Raw genomic sequence first — 21,225 nt, 5'->3', positions numbered from 1 at the left:
TCTCCTCACTTGTAGAATGGGGCTAGTGGGGGGCATTTTTTCTTTTATTGATACAAAGCTGTGATATGACAAGCTTGGAAGGGTGGCCTTGCAAGCACACTACATGAACTTGGCCGTCAGTGAAAGAGTAGGATGGGGCTACAAGTCCATCTGGGGAGGGGGCAGTGCCCTTTAACATGACAGAGGGAATGTTGGCCCCTCAGAGTTCCCTCCATAGGCATGGTGGGAGCGACAGTTGAATGGGGCAGTTGGAGAGGAGGGCTCCAGACAGGTGGGACAGGGAAGCCAAATCTAAAGTCTGTGGAAAGAAGAAGACTCAGACAACAGGCAGCAGGCAGTACCTGCTGAACCTCATGACGTTGGACCCTTCCTCCTCATCCATTCCTCCTCAGGACGCTAGTGTTTCCTGCCCAGGTAAAACTTCTCTCTCTAGCAATCAGCCCTGGGTGCCCTTGTCTCCATCCCCAGGACTGGCTGTGGTGAGTGACACCACATCAAACTGTGGCTGCCCACGCAAGAATAAGCAGGGGCCGAGGGCATCCCAGAGCAGAGGGGAGGCTTAGGGCTCTTCCATTTTTGGACCCCCCTGGTATGTAAAAGAAAAAGAAGTGCCAAGCCAGGGTATCCAAATCTGTGATACACAAGAGCCTACACTGAAGAAATGAAGTCTTTTAACACACCCATATACACACTGTAGTATTCACAATTTTATTACAGGACTTATTGTTTTAAAGAAACTTAAATTCATGGTGCATTCCTGTGTGGTTCAAACAGATCCAAAATGGGAGTTATCATTGTCCTTCCATGTTGTCAGAATATCTCTGTGATTGAATGGGAGACCTCACTTGGAAACATCATCACAGGCCACTGTGTGGGGCTTTCTGGAAATGAGAAGCCTTGGGCAAAGCCTCTGCCCTCATTTCTGCACCCCAGGCTTTGCATCCTGTCACCCTTGTGTGCTTTCTTCTGCTCCCTCTCAATTTCCTTTCTCCCTCTCCCAATAACAGTCCCTTCTTGGGGGTCTGGCTACCCACTTGAGTGCTGGGACAACTGGACAGAGTTTCTCCTCTGAGCTGGAGGCTGGTCAGGGCCTGGAGGAAGGGGCTATGGGAGCTGGGGAGAGGGCATGGGACCATTGGATCTTGGTAATTTTGGTGGCTTGAAATTAAGAATGGATTTATCAAGAAAGCCACAGGGGGCACAATCTCTTATCTCGGAAGGATTTTATGATTAACAGGGTATCTGCATTTGATTGATGCAGGGAGTCCTAAGGAAAGACTTCCATTATGGGCACCAAGGAAAACAGAATCCAGTTCTCAAACAAGAATAAATACTTGTTAATTTTCTGGGTTAGAGAGGCAGAAATGGAATTTAATGGAGCAAAGTGAGTAGGTGTGGAAAATATTGCTACTTGAAATGCCCTGTAGCTATCTTTTGCTCTCCCCCTTTGGAGAGCAAGGATAAGGAAAAATGAATCCACTATAAGGAAATTGCAGTGCCAATGTGAGGATAAAGGCAAAGTTCCCCAGATGCCTGGAGTCAGGGAGGCAATAAGGAGAGGTAGGGATTGCAGCAAACTAGAGCATGTCTGCCCTGCCAGAAAATGGTTGCTGCTGCTCAGTGTGAGGTGATTGTGGCCACACAAGCATACAGAGCTCTCTGATATTTTGTCACAAGCCAGGGCCTTTTTTTTTTAATATGTTACCTGCTAATTCAAATTCAGAAAAATTAAACTGTGCAGACCAAATAAAGCGGACCTGAAGTTGTATGTGGTCCATAACCCACCAGTTTGTGTCCCCTGCTCTAAATGGAGACCTTCCTGCTTCTGCCTTGTCAGGCCCATTGAGGTCAGGTTGGGGATGTCTTGCCAGAAAGCAGAGGGATGCACCAGGGACCTTTTCCCATCCCCTGCCAACCCTCAGATGCTCTGAGTGGAGAAAAGCTGCCAGGAACAGAGTCATGGTGGCTGCAGGGGCCCTGGCTCGGCCGGGTCTCTGCTCCTGTCAGCTCCTATCAGGGCCCACCCCCACCCTCTGGCTGCCAGCAAGCAGATTTGCCACTCCAGGCAGCTCCTCGCTCCTGGCAGAGGATAGCATGACAGACGGGGATAGAGACGTTAGCCAAAGCAGACTTCCTGATTTAAAAAGTCTCATTTTCCCTCTGGGGCTGCCAAATTTAGCAAGGTGCCATTCTTGCTGCAATGCTTCCAAGCCGTCTTAGGTAATCATAACTCCACATTCCCTGTGGAGTGCTCAAGGAAATTACCTCCCAGCACCAGTTTCCTACGCACTCTGATTACTTGAACAAGGCCAGGGAGGCCTGGTCTCCTGTGTTTGGCATCTTGGAGTCCGGAACCCTTAAGACAAGCTGATGACAGCTTGCTGTCAGGGTTCTTTGCCTTTAGGAAAGTGAGAAAAATTATAAAGGTCATAGTAAGCATTATTCATGGATGGTGAAGCCCACACTCTTAGGGAGAGGATCCTGACCATAGGGACTGGGGCCATTTAGTTTGGACAAGAGAGAAATTGCAGATGGGTTACTGGGGGTGAGCAGAGAGAAACAGTGATTGTTCTCACGCATCCGAGGGCGCATAAAGAGACATAAATGTAGCCTGTGCGGCACCTGAGTGCAGAGCGACTGTTGGCAGGAAAATCACTTTCAGTTCCACAGAAAGAAAACAATTCATTCCCTTTAGGGCTATTTCTTTAGAAAAGGTTTAACTTTTTGTTTTGAAATGATTTTAAACTACATAAAAATAACAATAATAACGCTAAGAAATTCTAACTACCCTTCACTCCGAATTGCAAATTAACATTTTGCCACATTTGCTTTAACATTCTCTGTGCATAATTATTATTTTTCTGACACATTTGAGAGTAAATTGCAGACATTTTGCTCCATTATCTCTAAGTGCTTTAGTATATACTTCCTAAGAATAAGGACGTTCTCTTGCATAACCATAATTATCACAATTATTAATTGTCAAATTGTACAATTATCAACATCAGAAAATTTTACTTTGATATAATACTGCTATGTACCCTACAGTCCATATTCTACTTTCCCAAATTGTCCCAAAATAGTGTCCTTAATTTTTTCTTTTTGGTCCAGGATCCAATGCAGGGTTGTGTATTGCTTTTAGCTGTCACGTCTCTTCAGTTGCCATTAGTCTGGAATGTTTCCTCGCCTGTCTTTGTCTTTGATAATATGAACAGTTTTAAAGAGTGCAGGCCAGGGGTTTTGTAGAATGTTCCTTTGGGTTTGTCTGATAATTTCCTCATGACTAGATTCAGGCTATCTGTTTGCTGAACTACACACGAGGGCCTTCTTGAGAAGTGACTAGGGTCTGTTGCCAAAGCTTGCTGAGTCATGGTCTGGTTGGCCGGAAGGAAATTCTCACTCAAACACTGAGTTTTCTACAGCTAATGTCTTCTTGGATTCTTTTAATTCTTGGATTTTATGATTCTCTCTCCCCCAAATAATTTCAATTGGGTTTCAGAACTTGTAGTGGGCTCTTTCTTCTCTATCAGCTACTCTGCTTTCTACCTCTGCTTTGCTCAGACTAACCTTCTGTGCAGCCCTCAGGGGACTGCAGGCAGGGGAAGTGGCCCAGAGGCAGTGGGAAGCCACATACAACTGGTCAGTGACCCAGCTTAGCTGTTCATGCCCATATTGAGACAGCAACAGGAAGGATAGGAAGGCGCTAGAAAGACTCTGCATGCAAGATAATGCCCATGACCAGATTTCCCTCCTCCTGTCTCTCTGGCCAGAGCTGGATTACATTTATTCAAGGAGCCAAGGGCCTATCCAAGGATGAGAGGCCAGTTTTCTTTACTTTTCTCAGTTTGATCATCCCTGAGCATCCCCCTCCATTGTCTTCCTGAAGCAAATCTGGAAAAGCTGAGGGGTGGGGGCGGGGCATGATGCTTTGGGTAGAGGAAGCTGTGAAAGACTTTCCAGTACACTGACAAAGGGAAGGCCCTTAGGGTGGGAGGGGGGACTTTGCACTGGGTTGGGTCTATGCAGGGGCCAGGAGACTGATGTCTAGGAAGAGATCTAGAGCACTTCACTGCTGTTCCCACCGTTGTCTCTCTTGACTCTTGCCAGAGCCCTTGCCCAATGGTGCCCTTAAGAGCCCTACTGTGCAAGTGCCACACACCCCATATCAGCTGGATGCCTCACCTGGGCTTTCTCTCAAACTCTCTTCCTTGCCTCTCCTCTCTTGTCTAGCCACCAAGCTCCAGTGTCACTTCCTATAAGAGGTTCTCCCTAACTTCAGCCTCCTCCCACACTGTACTGATCTCTCCTTCCTCAGAACTTGGGTAGCACAGGTGGTTTGCAATACTCAGTGACACTGAACACATACAGCCTGATTCCAGGGTTTACATTCTTTTTTTAATAATGTTTATTTATTTACTTTGAGAGACAGAGAGAAAGAGCATGGGGGAGGGGCTGGGGGAGAGGGAGAGAGAGAATCCCAAGCTGAGTGTAGAACTTGATGTGGTGATCAATCTCATGACTGTGAGATCATGACCTGAAACAAAATCAAGAGTTGGGCCTCTTAATCAACTGAGTCACCCAGGTGACCCTCCAGGGTTTACATTCTTAAACATACAATTAAATATTACAAAGTCATGGGGCAATCCCTGTATAACTTCCAGATCTCATTGCCACCAGATGTAGCCATCATCTTGAAATTGGTGTATATTTTCTCACTAATTTTAAAAAAGTAAGCTATTTTTTAAGGACAACTTTAGGTTACAGAAAAGTTGTGAAAATAATATGGAGCATTCCCCTCTTTTTGCATCTTACATTAATGTTAATACCTTACATATGTGTTAAGATTAATGAACAAATATTGACATACCATTATTGACTAATATCCATACTTAATTTAGCTTTCCTTAGTTTTTGCCTAACGTTCCTTTTTTCCCCCCCATGATCCTAGTTATCACATTTTCTTAGGCTCTTGGCTATGACATTGTCTCAGGTTTTCCTTGTTTTTTGATGAGCTTGACCGTTTTAAGTAGTACTGGTCAGGTATTTTGTAAAATGTCCCTCAGTTAGGATTTGTCTAATATTTTTCCTATGATTAGACTGGAATTATGGGTTTTGGGGAGGAAGACAACAGATGTAAAGTGCCCTCCTCATCCCATCATATCAACATCCCAGTAGCAAAGAATACACCTAGTACCTGTATCTTAGTTTCTAATACTATTCTCCAATAAAAGCAATCAGAGTTACTTGGAAGGGTGGAATTTTCCTACAAATATAATTATCAGTAAATGAATATATTGTTTTGCAAGTATGTGAACTTTTCACAAATGGTTATCATAGTGTATGTATTTTCTTGCAATGCTTTTTCCCCTTTCAATTTATCACATGGAATATTCACATGGATTGATGTGTGGATTGACATTCATTTTTATTTTTTAATATTAATATACAGTATTCATATTAAACAACACACCCATTTTCCTATTGATGAATATTCAAAATATTACAGAGATGCTACAAATATTTCTATAGAGGGGCCACTGAGATATTTTTGCATGAGGTTCTGTCTTCTGTGGATTGTTTGCTCATGTTTTTCAAGATTGAAATTCAATGTTGACATTAGTGAATATGACTGAAAAGAGGCTAGCAGAGGTAGGAGAATTTGTAAGTACAATAAAAAGAAGCATACAAAGTTTGTGGCTACTCTGTATGGGATTCCTTGAATAGACAGAATTGGTTCTGACTATTTATATACCTAAGGAGGAGAATTGCTGGCTGTGATAGTAAAATAATCTTGAACTTGATCAGATAATGCCAAATTGCTCTGCAAATTAATTGTACAATTTATACTCCTGTCAGCAGGGTTTAAGAGCTACTGTGATCCATATATATGCCAAGAGTTAAAAATTTCAGACTTTTAAATATTACTTATCTGAAGAATGAGAAGTAGCTTTTATTGTGATTGTGGCTTCAATACATACCTCCCTGATACTCAGAGATTGAGCATTTCTGTGCCTGTTTATTTGGCTCATTTGTGAATTGCTTATTTATGTCTTTATACTTAAAAACCATCTCTTGTAGGGAGCATATCATTGGGTCTTGCTTTTACCTCCAGTTTGACAATCTCTAGTTTTTAACTGAAGTGTTTACTCCATTTATATTTAATGTAAATATTGATGTGGTTGGATTTAAGTCTATCAGCTTGCTATTTATCTTCCACTTATCCCTCTGTTTTATATTCTTCCGTTTCTCTTTGCCTATCTTTTTGGGTTAATCTACTATTCAATGCTCCATTTTATTTCTTTGATTGAATTCTTAGCTTTAAGTCTTGGTTTTCTTTTCGTGTGTGTATGTTTTTCCCTATGGCTGACACTATGCTGTGGTTTACATTTTATGTGTGTTATCGTGTGCTTATTTCTCCCTTTCTGGGGAGAGGAGTTGTACCTCAGGCTTCTTTCATTCTTATCATTATTCATGCATTTATTCATTTCATTTTTCATTCAATAAATTTGTGTTAAACATCTACTATATACCAGGGACTGTCTAAGTGTTAGAAATGCAGCTGTAAACAAGACAAATGTGAATCCCACAGTCTATTTGGGGAAATAGATAAGTAAGTAGGGGAGTTTTCCCAGAGGAGAAAATATCTGAATTGAGCCTTGAAGGCTGAGCAGGAATTGGTCAAGTGAAGGAAGGGATATTAGATTGTTCCAGGTTGTGGCAGTGGTGTATGCAAAGACCCAGAGACAAAAGTAATTGGCAATTTGTTCAGGCAGCAGTAAGACATGCAACATCCTGGAATGTAGTGTTAGGTGGTGCAAATGAAAGGTGGACTGTGGAATACAGTGCAGATTGACAAACATTCAGGGAGTTCCTATTTGAATTAGGAATTTAGAGTTGGATACATTGTTTTCATGTCATCAATATTCATTAATTGAATGATAGAAGAGATTTTGAGCAGAATTACTGACTACAAGACATCTACCCCCTCCGGTTGTTTATAATTCCTGTTTCCACTTTGGAGGATTATCTTTTTGAGGTGAAGGCACTTTAATTTTCAAATTCTATTGTAAGAAAGAATATATTATTCCAGAGGAGGGATTTTTGTAATATAAGCAAGGGTTTTCTAGGCTTATTGGAAAAAAAAAGGGCGTGTTAGTTTCTCTGTATCCAGAGTGCCCCAGATGAGACAGTGCCACTCATTTTAACCTTACTTTCTCCATGGCTTTGTTGAGATATAACTGACATATAATACAACTTGCTGTATTATACATGGGTATGTGTACAACACATGGATTTGATAGACTTTATTGTGAAATGACCACCACAGTAACATTAGTTAACACCTCCATCACATCACATACTTACCATATCTCTTTTGAAGTGAAAATGTTTAAAATGTACTCTCTTAGCAATTTTCAAGTATATAATACAGTATTGTTAACTATAATCACCATGCTGTACATTATATCCCCAGAATTTACTCATAACTAGAAATTTTTACCCTTTGAACAACATGTCTCTATTTCCTCTACCACCCAACCCCTAGCAACCACCATTCTACTCTCTATTACTATGAGTTCATCTTTTCTAGATTCTTCATATAAGTGGATATCATACAGTATTTTTCTTTCTCTGTCTGACTTCCTTCACTTAGTGTACTTCCTTCCAGGTCCATCTTTGTTGTCCCAGTTGGCAAGATGTCCTTCTTTCTCAAGGCTGAATAATGTTCCATTGTATATGTACACTACATCTTCTTAATCATTCATCCATAAATGGACACTTGGGTTGTTTCCATATCTTGACTATTGTGAATGATGTTGCAATGGATGTGAAGGTACAGATATCTTTTCAGGATCTTGATTTCACTTCCTTTGGATATCTACTCAGAAGTGGGATTGCTGAATCATATGTCAATTTTATTGTACATTGTTTTTTGAGGAGCCTCCATACTGTATTCCACAGTGGCTATACCAATTTACATTCTCACCAACAGTGTGGAAGAATTTTCTTTTCTCTATGTTTTTGCCAACACTTGTTATCTCTCATCTTTTTCTTTTCTCTATGTTTTTGCCAACACTTGTTATCTCTCGTCTTTTTGTTTTTTTATTTTAATTTTAATTTTATTTTAATTTTTTTCAATATATGAAGTTTATTGTCAAATTGGTTTCCATACAACACCCAGTACTCATCCCAAAAGGTGCCCTCCTCAATACCCATCACCCACCCTCCCCTCCCTCTCACCCCCCCATCAACCCTCAGTTTGTTCTCAGTTTTTAAGAGTCTCTTATGCTTTGGCTCTCTTCCACTCTAAACTCTTCTTTTTTTCCTTCCCCTCCCCCATGGGTTTCTGTTAAGTTTCTCAGGATCCACATAAGAGTGAAACCATATGGTATCTGTCTTTCTCTGTATGGCTTATTTCACTTAGCATCACACTCTCCAGTTCCATCCATGTTGCTACAAAGGGCCATATTTCATTCTTTCTCATTGCCACGTAGTACTCCATTGTGTATATAAACCACAATTTCTTTGTCCATTCATCAGGTGATGGACATTTAGGCTCTTTCCATAATTTGGCTATTGTTGAGAGTGCTGCTATAAACATTGGGGTACAAGTGCCCCTATGCATCAGTACTCCTGTATCCCTTGGGTAAATTCCTAGCAGTGCTATTGCTGGGTTATAGGGTAGGTCTATTTTTAATTTTTTGAGGAACCTCCACACTATTTTCCAGAGTGGCTGCACCAATTTGCATTCCCACCAACAGTGCAAAAGGGTTCCTGTTTCTCCACATCCTCTTCAGCTTTATAGTCTCCTGATTTGTTCATTTTGGCCACTCTGACTGGCGTGAGGTGATACCTGAGTGTGGTTTTGATTTGTATTTCCCTGATGAGGAGCGACGTTGAGCATCTTTTCATGTGCCTGTTGGCCATCCGGATGTCTTCTTTAGAGAAGTGTCTATTCATGTTTTCTGCCCACTTCTTTACTGGGTTATTTGTTTTTCGGGTGTGGAGTTTGGTGAGCTCTTTATAGATTTTGGATACTACCTCTTTGTCTGATATGTCATTTGCAAATATCTTTTCCCATTCTGTTGGTTGCCTTTTAGTTTTGTTGGTTGTTTCCCTTGCTGTGCAGGAGCTTTTTATCTTCATGAGGTCCCAGTAGTTCATTTTTGCTTTTAATTCCCTTGCCTTTGGGGATGTGTCAAGTAAGATATGGTTGCGGCTGAGGTCAGAGAGGTCTTTTCCTGCTTTCCACTCTAGGGTTTTGATGGTTTCCTGTCTCACATTCAGGTCCTTTATCCATTTTGAGTTTATTTTTGTGAATGGTGTGAGAAAGTGGTCTAGTTTCAACCTTCTGCATATTGCTGTCCAGTTCTCCCAGCACCCTTTGTTAAAGAGACTGTCTTTTTTCCATTGGATATTCGTTCCTGCTTTGTCAAAGATTAGTTGGCCATACGTTTGTGGGTCTAGTTCTGGGGTTTCTATTCTATTCCATTGGTCTATGTGTCTGCTTTTGTGCCAATACCATGCTGTCTTGATGATGACAGCTTTGTAGTAGAGGCTAAAGTCTGGGATTGTGATGCCTCCTGCTTTGGTCTTCTTCTTCAAAATTACTTTGGTTATTTGGGGCCTTTTGTGGTTCCATATGAATTTTAGGATTGCTTGTTCTAGTTTCGAGAAGAATGCTGGTACAATTTTGACTGGGATTGCATTGAATGTGTAGATAGCTTTGTGTAGTATTGACATTTTGACAATATTTATTCTTCCAATCCATGAGCACGGAATGTTTTTCCATTTCTTTATATCTTCTTCAATTTCCTTCATAAGCTTTCTATAGTTTTCAGCATACAGATCTTTTATATCTTTGGTTAGATTTATTCCTAGGTATTTTATGGTTCTTGGTGCAATTTTGAATGGGATCAGTTTCTTTATTTGTCTTTCTGTTGCTTCATTATGAGTGTATAAGAATGCAAATGATTTCTGTACATTGATTTTGTATCCTGCAACTTTGCTAAATACATGTATCAGTTCTAGCAGACTTCTGGTGGAGTCCATTGGATTTTCCATGTATAATATCATGTCATCTGCAAAAAGTGAAAGCTTGACTTCCAGCATTGCCAATTTTGATGCCTTTGATTTCCTTTTGTTGTCTGATTGCTGATGCTAGAACTTCCAACACTATGTTAAACAACAGCGGTGAGAGTGGACATCCCTGTCGTGTTCCTGATCTCAGGGAAAAAGCTCTCAGTTTTTCCCCATTGAGTTTGATGTTAGCTGTGGGCTTTTCATAAATGGGTTTTATGATGTTTAAGTATCTTCCTTCTATCCCGACTTTCTCGAGGATTTTATTAAGAAAGGTTGCTGAATTTTGTCAAAGGCCTTTTCTGCATCGATTGACAGGATCATATGGTTCTTATCTTTTCTTTTATTAATGTGATGTATCACATTGATTGATTTGCGAATGTTGAACCAGCCCTGCATCCCAGGAATGAATCCCACTTGACCATCGTGAATAATTCTTTTTATATGCTGTTGAATTCGATTTGCTAGTATCTTATTGAGAATTTTTGCATCCATATTCATCAGGGATATTGGCCTGTATTTCTCTTTTCTTACTGGGTCTCTGTCTGGTTTAGGAATCAAAGTCATACTAGCTTCATAGAATGAGTCTGGAAGTTTTCCTTCCCTTTCTATTTTTTGGAATAGCTTGAGAAGGATAGGTATTATCTCTGCTTTAAATGTCTGGTAGAACTCCCCTGGGAAGCCATCTGGTCCTGGACTCTTATTTGTTGGGAGATTTTTGATGACTGATTCAATTTCTTCACTGGTTATGGGTCTGTTCAAGTTTTCTAATTCCTCCTGATTGAGTTTTGGAAGTGTGTCGGTGTTTAGGAATTTGTCCATTTCTTCCAGGTTGTCCAGTTTGTTGGCATATAATTTTTCATAGTATTCCTTGATAATTGCTTGTATCTCTGAGGGATTGGTTGTAATAATTCCATTTTCATTCATGATTGTATCTATTTGGGTCATCTCCCTTCTCTTTTTGAGAAGCCTGGCTAGAGGTTTATTTTTTTGTTTATTTTGTTTATTTTTTTGTTTATTTTTTCAAAAAACCAACTCTTGGTTTCGTTGATCTGCTCTACAGTTTTTTTAGATTCTATATTGTTTATTTCTTCTCCTATCTTTATTATTTCTCTTCTTCTGCGGGGTTTAGGCTGTCTTTGCTGTTCTGCTTCTATTTCCTTTAGGTGTGCTGTTAGATTTTGTATTTGGGATTTTTCTTGTTTCTTGAGATAGGCCTGGATTGCAATGTATTTTCCTCTCAGGACTGCCTTCGCTGCATCCCAAAGCGTTTGGTTGTTGTATTTTCATTTTCGTTTGTTTCCATATATTTTTAAATTTCTTTTCTAATTGCCTGGTTGACCCATTCATTCTTTAGTAGGGTGTTCTTTAACCTCCATGCTTTTGGAGGTTTTCCAGACTTTTTCCTGTGGTTGATTTCAAGCTTCATAGCATTGTGGTCTGAAAGTATGCATGGTATGATTTCAATTTTTGTATACTTATGAAGGGCTGTTTTGTGACACAGTATGTGAAATATCTTGGAGAATGTTCCATGTGCACTGGAGAAGAAAGTATATTCTGTTGCTTTGGGATGCAGAGTTCTAAATATATCTGTCAAGTCCATCTGATCCAATGTCTCATTTAGGGCCCTTGTTTCTTTATTGACCGTGTGTCTAGATGATCTATCCATTTCTGTAAGTGGAGTGTTAAAATCCTCATCTTTTTGTTTAAAAAAATTTTTTTTTAACATTTATTCATTTTTGAAAAGCAGAGAGAGACAGAGTGTGAATGGGAGAGGGGCAGAGAGAGAGGGAGACACAGAAACAGAAGCAGGCTCCAGGCTATCAGCACAGAGCCCGATGTGGGGCTCGAACTCACGGACTGTGAGATCATGACCTGAGCCGAAGGCGGCCGCTTAACCGACTGAGTCACCCAGTTGTCTTTTTGATAATAGCCATTCTAACAGGTATGAAGTAATATCTTTTTGTGGTTTTGACCTGCATTTCCCTAATGATTAGTGATATTGAGCACCTTTTCATGTACTTTTAGGCCATTTGTATATCTTCTTTGCAGAAGTTTCTATTCAGTTCCTTTGCTCATTTTTAATCAGATTTTTCTGTTTTGGCTAGTTTGATTTTGAGTTGTATGACTTCCTTATATATTTTGTATATTAACTCTTCATCAAGGGGTACCTGGCTGGCTCAGTCAGAAGAGAATGAGAATCTTGATCTTCGGGTTGTGAGTTCAAGCCTCACATTGGATGTAGAGATTACTGAAAAAAAAAAAAAAACTTATATAAAAGGGACTGAAATTAACCCTTTATCAGATATGATTTGCAAATATTTTTTTCCATTCTGTAGGTTGTATTTTCATTTTGTTGATTGTTTCTTTTGCTGTATAGAATATTTTTAGTTTTATATAGTTCCACTTATTTTTGCTTTTTATTTTGCTTGTGCTTCTGGTGTCACATCCAAAAGATAATTGCCAAGACAAGGAAATTATCCCCCTGTTTACTTATAGGGACTTTATGTTTTTAGTTCTTATGTTAAAGTCTTTAATCCACTTCAGGTTAATTTTTGTGAGTGGCATTAAGACAGGAGTCCAATTTTATTCTTCTGCATGTGATTATCCAGTTTTCCCAACACCATTTATTAAAGAGACTATCCTTTTCCCATTGAGTATTCTTGGATCCATTGTCAAATATTAGTTGACTGTATTTTCAAGGGTTTATTTGTAACCTCTCAATTTTGTTCTATTGGTTTATGTGTCTATTTTTATGCCAGCACCATTGATTACTGTAGCTTTGTAGTATAGTTTGAAATCAGGAACTGTCATGCCACCAGCTCTGTTCTTCTTTCTTAGGATTGCTTTGATTATTCAAGGTCTTTTATGATTTCATACAAATTTTAGAATTGTTTTTTCTATTTCTGTAAAAAAATATCATTAGAATTTTGATGGGAATTGTGCCAAATCTATAGATAGCTTTAAATAGTATGGACATTTTAATGATATTAATTTTTCTGATCCATGAACACAAGGTATCTTTCCATTTGTTTTTCTCTGCAATTTCTTTCCTCAAATTGTTGTAGTTTTCAGTGTACAGATCTTTCACTTCCTTTGTCAAGTTTAGCCATGAGTATTTTATTTTTTTTGAAGCTGTTGTGAATGAGATTGTTTTCTTTATTTCTTTTCAGATATTTTATTTTAGTGTATAGAAACACAACTGATTTCTATATATTTATTTTGTATCCTGAATTTGTTTAGTTCCAAGTTTTTCATTTAGTCTTTAGGATTTTCTATATATAAGATAATATCATCTGCAAGCAAAGACAGTTTTACACCTTTCTTTCCAATTTGTATATCCTTTATTTCCTTTTCTTACCTAATTGCTATGGCTATGACTTCTAGTACTATGTTGAATAAAAGTGGTAAGAGTGAACATCTTTGTTTTGGTCCTGATTCTAGATGAAAACTTTTCAAACTTTCATCATTGAGTATAATGTTAGGTGTAGGCTTGTCATATATGCCCTTTATTATGTGACAGCATATTCTTTCTATACCCAATTGGTTGAGAGTGTTTTTTAACCATAAACACATGTTGTATTTTATCAATTGATTTTTCTGTATCTCTTAAGATGTATCTTAATGTATTAGATGTATTATTTCTCTGTATTTATTGAGATGATCATATGATTTGTATCTTTTATTCTAGGAATGAAGTGTATCATATTTGTTGATTTGCATATGTTGAAGCATCCTTGCATCCCAGGGATAAATTCTACTTGATCATGGTATATGATTTCTTAATGTGTTGTTGGATTCAGTTTGCTAATATTTTGTTGAGAATACTTGCATCTATATTCATTAGGGTATTGGCCTGTAGTTTTCCTGTTATGTCTTTATCTGGCTTTGCTATCAGGATTATGCTTGTCTCATAAAATGAGTTTGGGGATATTTCCTCCTCTTCAATTTTTTGGAAGAGTTTGAGAAGCTTTGGTATTAATTCTTGTGTAAATGTTTTGTAGAATTCACTGGGGAAACAATTTGGTCTGGGATTTTCTTTTTTGGGGATAGTTTTGATTACTAGTTCAATCTTCTTATTGTATTGGTCTGTTCAGATTTTCTATTTCTTCATTAAGTCTTGGTGAGTTGTGTGTTTCTAGGAATTTATCAATTTCTTCTAGGTTATCCAATTTGTTGATGTACATTTGTTCTAGTAGCCTCTCATGATCATTTATATCTCTGTGGTATCAGTTGCAATGTCTACTCTTTCTAATTTTATGAGTCTTCTCTTTTTTCTCTTAGTCTAGCTAAAGATTTGTCAGTTGTTTATTTTTTCAAAAAAAACCAGTTGTAGTTTCATTGATCTTTTATACTATTTTTCTAGTCTCTAGTTCATTTATTTCTGTTCTTTGTTTTATTTTCCTCTGCTAACTTTGGGCTTGGTTTGTTCTTCATTTTTTGGTTCATTGAAGTGTAAAGTTAGGTTATTTACTTGAAACCTTTTATTTTTCTTAATGTAGGCATTTATCATTATAAACTTCCATTTGGGGACTACTTTTACTGCATCCCACAAATTTGGTATGTCATGTTTCCACTTTTATTTATTTAAAGATATTTTTAAAATTTTCCTTTTGATTTCTTCTTTGACTCATTGTCTGGTCAGAAATATGTTGTGTAATATACACATATTTGTGAACTTCCCATCTTTTTTTGTTATTGATTTCTAGTTTCATACCATTGTGGTCAGAAAAAATACTTGGTATGATTTCAATATTCTTAAATTTGCTAAGCTTTGTTTTGTAACCTATCATGATCTATCCTGGAGAATGTTGCATGTGTTCTTGAGAAGAAGAACACATGTTCTACTGTTTCTGGATACAATTTTCTGTATATGTTTGTTAGGCCCACTGGTCTAAAGTGTAGCTCAACTCTAGTGTTTCCTTATTGATTTTATGCCTGGATGATATAGCTAATGTTGAAAATGGAGTATTAAAGTCACCTACTAATATTTTATTATTAGTGCTTGTTTAATATATTTAGGTGCTCCACCATTAAAAGATGGCTATAATTTATCTATCTATCTATCTATTTATCTATCATCTATGATTGTTATATATTCTTGGTTACTTGATCCTTTTATCATTGTGTAGTGATTTTGTCTCTTGTTATGGTTTTTTTTCTTAGAATCCATTTTGTTTGATATAAGTATAGCTACCCCTGCTGTCTTTTGGTTTCCACTTGCATGTTTCCATCCCTTCACTTTGAGACTATGTGTATCTTTAAAGCTGAAGTGAGTCTGTTGTAGGTAGCATGTAGTTGGGTCTTATTTTTTTCATTCAGCCAGCCACTCTATGCCTTTTTATTGAAGGATTTAATCTCTTTGCATTTCACATGCTTATTGATAGGTAAGGATTTATTAATGCCATCTTAATGTTTCTGGCTGTTTTGTAGGTCCCCCATTCCTTTCTTCTTCTTTTGCTGCTTTCCATTGTGAATTGACGATTTTCATAGTGGTATGCTTTGATTCCCTTCTCTTTATTGAATCTGCTGTAGGTTTTGTGGTTACCTTAAGGCTTACATAAAGAAATTTATAGATATGATGGTCTATTTTATGTTAACAACAACTTAATTTTGATCGCATACAAAAACTCTACGCTTTTACTCTCCCCCTTTTATGCTTCTGGTGTTACAACTTGTCTTTTTATATTGTTTACTTATTAAAAATTATTGTCTTTTAACCTTTATATTAGAATTGTTAACACACTACCATAATACAGTATTAGAGTATTCTGAATTTGACTGTATACTTACATTGTTGCATATTTTCATGTTACTAATTAGTGTCAGTGTGTTACATATTTTAATGTTACTAATTAGTGTCCTTTAATTTCAGTTTGAAGAATTTATTTCAGTATTTCTTGTTAAGGCAGGTCTAGTGGTGATAAACTCCCTCAGCTTTTGTTTGCCTGGGAAAGTCATTATCTCACTTTCATTTCTGAATGATAGTTTGCTGGTTAGAATATTCTTAGTTGGTAGGTTTTTGTTTTTGTTTTTGTTTTTTTTTCCCCCGGAACTTTGAATACATCATCCCACTCTCTTGGCCTGTAAGGTTTCTGCTGAGAAATCACTAATAGCCTTCATGGGGTTCCCTTGTAAGTTAGAAGTTTCTTTTCTCTTGCTGCTGTTTGATCTGTGAAAATTTTATTCTAATGTGTGTTAGAAATTATCTCTTTGAGTTTGAGTTTCTTTGGTGACCTATGAGCTTCATGAACTTGGCTATTCAAATCTCTACCTAGATTTGGGAACTTCTAAGCCATTATTTCTTTAAATAAGTCTTCTGCCTCATTCTTCCTCTTTTTTTCCTGAAACTCTAACAACTTGAAATTATTTCTTTCGATGGTATTCCATAGATCACATAAGCTTTCTTCACTCTTTTTAAATTCTTCTTTCTTTGTTCTCCTCTGACTGGAAAATTTCAAAGTTCTTGTCTTCTAACTTATAGATTCTTTCTGTTGTTGATACTCTCTATTACACTTTTCATTTTATTTACTGTATTCACTTTCATAATTTCTGTTTGGTTCTTTTAATAATTTCTGTCTCTTTTTGGGGTGCCTGGTGGCTCAGTCAGTTAAGCATCTGACTTTGGCTCAGGTCATGATCTCAGGGTTTGTGAGTTTGAGCCCCATGTCAGACTCTGTGCTGACAGCTTAGAGCCTGGAGACTGCTTCAGATTCTGTGTCTCCCTCTCTCTCTGTCCCTCCCCAGCTTGCACTCTGTCTGTCTCTCTTTCAAAAATAAACATGAAAAAAATAATTTCCCTCTCTTTTTTTAAACTTCCCATTTTGTTCATGTATTGTTTTCCTGATTCATCTGAATTGTTTTTCTGTGTTTTCTTATAACTCATTGAATTTCCTTAAAACAGCTGTTGTCAATTCTTTATTGGGTTAATTGCAGATATACATATCTTTGGGATCAGTTACTGAAAGATTATTATTGTCCTTTGGTGGTGTCATGTTTCCATGATTTTTTATGTTCCTTGAAGTTTTGCATTGCTGTTTTCACATTAGAAATATCAATTACCTCCTCCAATCTTTACTTACTGCCGTTGGGAGATAAATACCTTCCATGATCCTTGCTAGGGAATCTAGGGCTTTCTCAGACCTTCTGTGGGTACACCTGATCCATCTTCTTGCTCTTTCTTGTGGCAGAATTCTTAAGCCTATATGCTTTCTTTCAATCTTGCAAAGCATCAGGTTGGGTGCTGACAGCCTCCCCTTTTGTTTTCCCAAAAGTGCAAGTTTGTGGTCTCTCCCTAGCCCATAAATTTGGTGTGGTTTTCTGTGCATGCTCACTAGTTGTCTGTCAAAGCTTCTTTTCACTGCTGCCATTGGCAGCATGCACAGGGACCTGGCCACAGGATGGGTGTGTGTGTACGTGAGGCATGTAGAATGCTGAGGGTGCCTGTAAACCAGTTGGAGGCATGTGTGAGTGAGGTATCCCCAGCAACTCTTATCAGGCTTCTTAATTTAGTCTCTAATGCAGTTAATAGGATTCATGTTCCTTTAATTCCCTCCAAGAGTCCTACTTGCCTCTCTCCTAGCCTTTTCTTGCCCTTATCATGTAGATCAAAATTTAGTCCTCTGAATGCGGTGAGAGAGAAATGGGATTCTTTGTCAGCATCCTGCACAGCTGGATGCCAGCTTTGGAAGCCAGCTCTCACTTTACCCTGCGAGAGAAATCATGGGCTGAAAAGATGTCTTTTGACCCTAAGCTGTGCTGCCTTGGGGATGGGTGATGTGAATAAAGTAAAACTATTCCTCTTCCCCTCTCCAATTCATCCAAACTATTTGCTCCGATAGTATGTTGGAGATTCTCCACTGGGAACCTGAATTTCCCCAAAGGTTCTCTTGTCAATAGTGATTGTCTCAAGTGATATCTTCCAGGGGCTCCTGGACCATGGCCAAAAGGGTTTGGAGCCAGGTCAGGGGCCACTTCAGGGCACACAGCCAAGACCAAGGTCTGTACTTCCATTATCTGATACATGGCAGGGCAAGACTCCTGTGTTTCTTGGCATATGGTGCTGGATCCCACAGCTCCCAGAAGGGCACTTTTGCTTGTAGATAGACACCAAATTGTTGTTAGGAGCAGGGGAGACACGAACAAAGGATATCTTATTCAGCCATGATACTAGTGTCACTACTACATATACTCTTGAGGAAGTCCCTTCCCTTCTTTGGGCCTCTGTTTCTTCTTTTATACAATGAAAAGTTTGTAAAAGATTGAATCCAAGAACACTTCCAACTTTGTCATTGGTTTATCAGCCATTAAAACCTTGATGGGAATTGGTTTATTTGATGTTTCTAGCGATGAAAACTTCCTGAGAAAATTCATGGGACTAGGACCCCCATGTATATATAATAGTGAGGCCTCTGGTTGCAAGTGACAGAAACCAACTCAAGATAGTTTGGGTAAAAAGGGAGAATTCATCCCCAACATATAGGGAGGGAGAATTTATGGAACCCTAGGGAAAGAATAGAGCTGGGTCTCAGGAAAGAACTGAAACTAGGAATAGGAAAACCTTCAGGGATTGTTCTTTACCCATTAGGTTTAGGTGATTGGTAAATGGGGTGGTTGGTTTATGGCCTGGGCAGACACTCCAAAAGGTGTTCTCTCCACCTACATTGTTGGGTTTTTTTAGAGGCAGTGCCTCCAGAAGTGGGGGGAATGTGGGCTTGTCCAGATGTGCCTGGTCCTGAGGGGTGATCTCATTGAAAGTCTCTAGCCCTTGAGTATGGGGCAATGTGGTTACATAAGTTCCTAGGTATCTGAGAGAAGCAGGAAGAAAAAGAGGTGTGTGTGTGACAAACTTTAGTTTGTGTGAAACAAAATTTGTGTGACAGCAAACCCACCTTCCTGGAGCTTTTTTGCTGGTCTGGGATTCAGTGTTGGCCACAGACTGGCTCCCAACAGACAATCCACAATAGGCTTTCTGCTCCCAGTCAATCTAAAATGGGAAAGAAGAGGCAATGAATGTCCTTGCTAATAAGCAAATCTCAGAGTGGAGTTGAGAGATGTGGCAGGGTTTCTGGCCACACCTTAATACCCCCCACCCTCATCTACCCCATAAATATAGAAATCTAACTGGTGAAAATAAGTCTGAGGGTTTAGAGCAAAGAAGCTTTTCTGGGTAGAGTATGAGTGGCACAGGGACTGCCTAGTCCCATTCCAGAGTGTTCTCATTTCTCAGTGACCTTCCTCATCTCTGTTGCAGAGTGAAAGCGTCCCTAGGCCAACATCTCAGGGCTCCAGGCTTCCATCAGGATGGTGGGTGAAGGCCACTACTTTATCTCAGATCTGGATCGGCAAGGCCAGCGAAGATCCTTTATAGAAAGATATGATCCCAGCCTAAAGACCATGATCCCAGTGAGACCCTATGCAAGGTAAGCCAGGAGAAGGTTTGGAGGGAGGGCCAGGGTAGTTTCTAGCCCATCAAGAGAGTAGGCACTTGTCCTGTTCCCCCATGCTGCTGCTCTATATGCTTGTCCTTTTGTTATCCATCCATGCATCCATGCATCCATGCATCCATCCATCCATCCATCCATCCATGCATCCATCCATCCATCCACTACTTCTTTACTCCTTTTGTTCTTTGGTGAGAGGGAGACAATAGCCAATGTTTAAGGAGAGCTTTCAATGTGCTGGGGGACCTGTTCAAGTACTTTATAAACATGGCCTCTTTCACTCTTCACAACCACCATGGAGGTATTGTTATTTTATCTGATGGGTGAAAAAGTGAGGCACAGAGAAGTTAAGTAATTTGCAGAAAGTTCATCAGTTAGCTTTTTCTTTGTAACACACAAACTTTCTGACTGCTAACACTTAAAAGTCTAAAACAATTGCCATTTAATTAGCTTACAATTTTATGGGCGGGCCAGCAACCTAGGCTGAGCTTGGCTGGGTGATTCATCTTGTTTTGATTAAATTTACTTATAAATATCCTGAACAGCAAGGTGGCTGTGCTTCACAGAGTCAGTTGGCTGACAATGAGGCAACTGGGGCAAGTGGGTCACATGGGCTATCAACCCCCAGCAGGGTAGCCTGGGCTTGATCACTTAATAGTACAGTAGCCTGCCAAAAGGATGAGTTGAAAAGTATAGCATTTCTTGGGACTCAGGCTCAGAATTGGCATACCATTTTTTTCATAGCATTCTATTGGCCAAATTAAGTCACAAATCAGCTCAGATTCAAGGTGTGGATAAATAGACTAAACTTACTGGTGGAAGTAGCTGCAAGTTCACATTACAAGGGGCTGTTATACAGATGGAGAGAGAATTGGGTCCATTGTGAACTGCAGGATAGTAACATATGCAGGCTGACTTTTAAGCTCACACTCATAACTATAACATTATATGATATGATATGCTATTATTATATTAATCATAATATTTTAAATGCTGCCTCTTCTTCATATAAAGGGCCCTGTGTCCTGTCCTCTGAACAGTAGAAGGCCAAGTGGCATCTCTATAGTGAGGTGACACGGCACTGCTCTCTCCTAGAATCTCTGCACCAAGGAATCACCTAGAGCCATCTAAAAGGAGAGGTAAATGTTGAAAGCTGAGGGAATAGGTTACCATAATTAGTCCCAGGCAGGAAAGTGCTAACTACCCACTGTTCTGGTTAAGTTTATAATTGCTTTGTGAACAGGCAATGTGGGCTGCTGCTTAAGAGAGAGATAGGACCTTGGAGTTAGCAAGCAGCGGGTTTGAATTCATGCTGTACCACTGTAAGAGTTTGGATGAGCACTTTAACTTTTTTTTTTAATTTTATTTTTTGAATTTGCATCCAAATTAGTTAGCATATAGTGCAACAATGATTTCAGGAGTAGATTCCCTAATGTCCCCTACCCATTTAGCCCATCCCCCCCCCCACATCCCCTCCAGCAACACTCTGTTCTCCATATTTAAGAGTCTCTTATGTTTTTTCCCCCTCCCTGTTTTTATATTATTTTTGCTTCCTTTCCCTTATGTTCATCTGTTCTGTGTCTTAAAGTCCTCATATGAGTAAAGTCGTTCTCTTGTCTGACTAATTTCGCTTAGCATAATACCCTCTAGTTCCATTTACGTAGTTGCAAATGGCAAGGTTTCATTCTTTTTGATTGCTGAG

The 21,225-nt window shown here is 38.9% G+C and overlaps 1 protein-coding gene across 6 annotated transcripts in view; it reads left to right on the top strand.

Moving 5' to 3' along the window:
* The first annotated feature begins 250 nt into the window (after positions 1-250).
* Positions 251-21,225, top strand: part of ABCC12 (ATP binding cassette subfamily C member 12) — an 85,426-nt gene continuing 64,451 nt past the window's right edge. For 3 of the 6 annotated variants that reach the window (XM_040497939.1, XM_040497937.1, XM_040497941.1), the window contains exons 1-2: positions 251-414; positions 19,334-19,502. In XM_040497939.1, the coding sequence (XP_040353873.1) occupies positions 19,384-19,502 (119 nt within the window). In that variant the 5' untranslated portion in view covers positions 251-414; positions 19,334-19,383. Of the gene's footprint in view, positions 415-19,333; positions 19,503-21,225 lie in introns of those variants that run through there. The other 3 variants (XM_040497940.1, XM_040497938.1, XM_040497942.1) reach the window with 2 other exon arrangements.

The sequence above is a fragment of the Herpailurus yagouaroundi genome, unplaced genomic scaffold, assembly GCF_014898765.1.
Source record: "Herpailurus yagouaroundi ecotype Mexico unplaced genomic scaffold, PumYag 190, whole genome shotgun sequence".
Lineage (NCBI taxonomy): Eukaryota > Metazoa > Chordata > Mammalia > Carnivora > Felidae > Herpailurus > Herpailurus yagouaroundi.
This window is presented reverse-complemented; position numbering and strand designations above follow the sequence as displayed.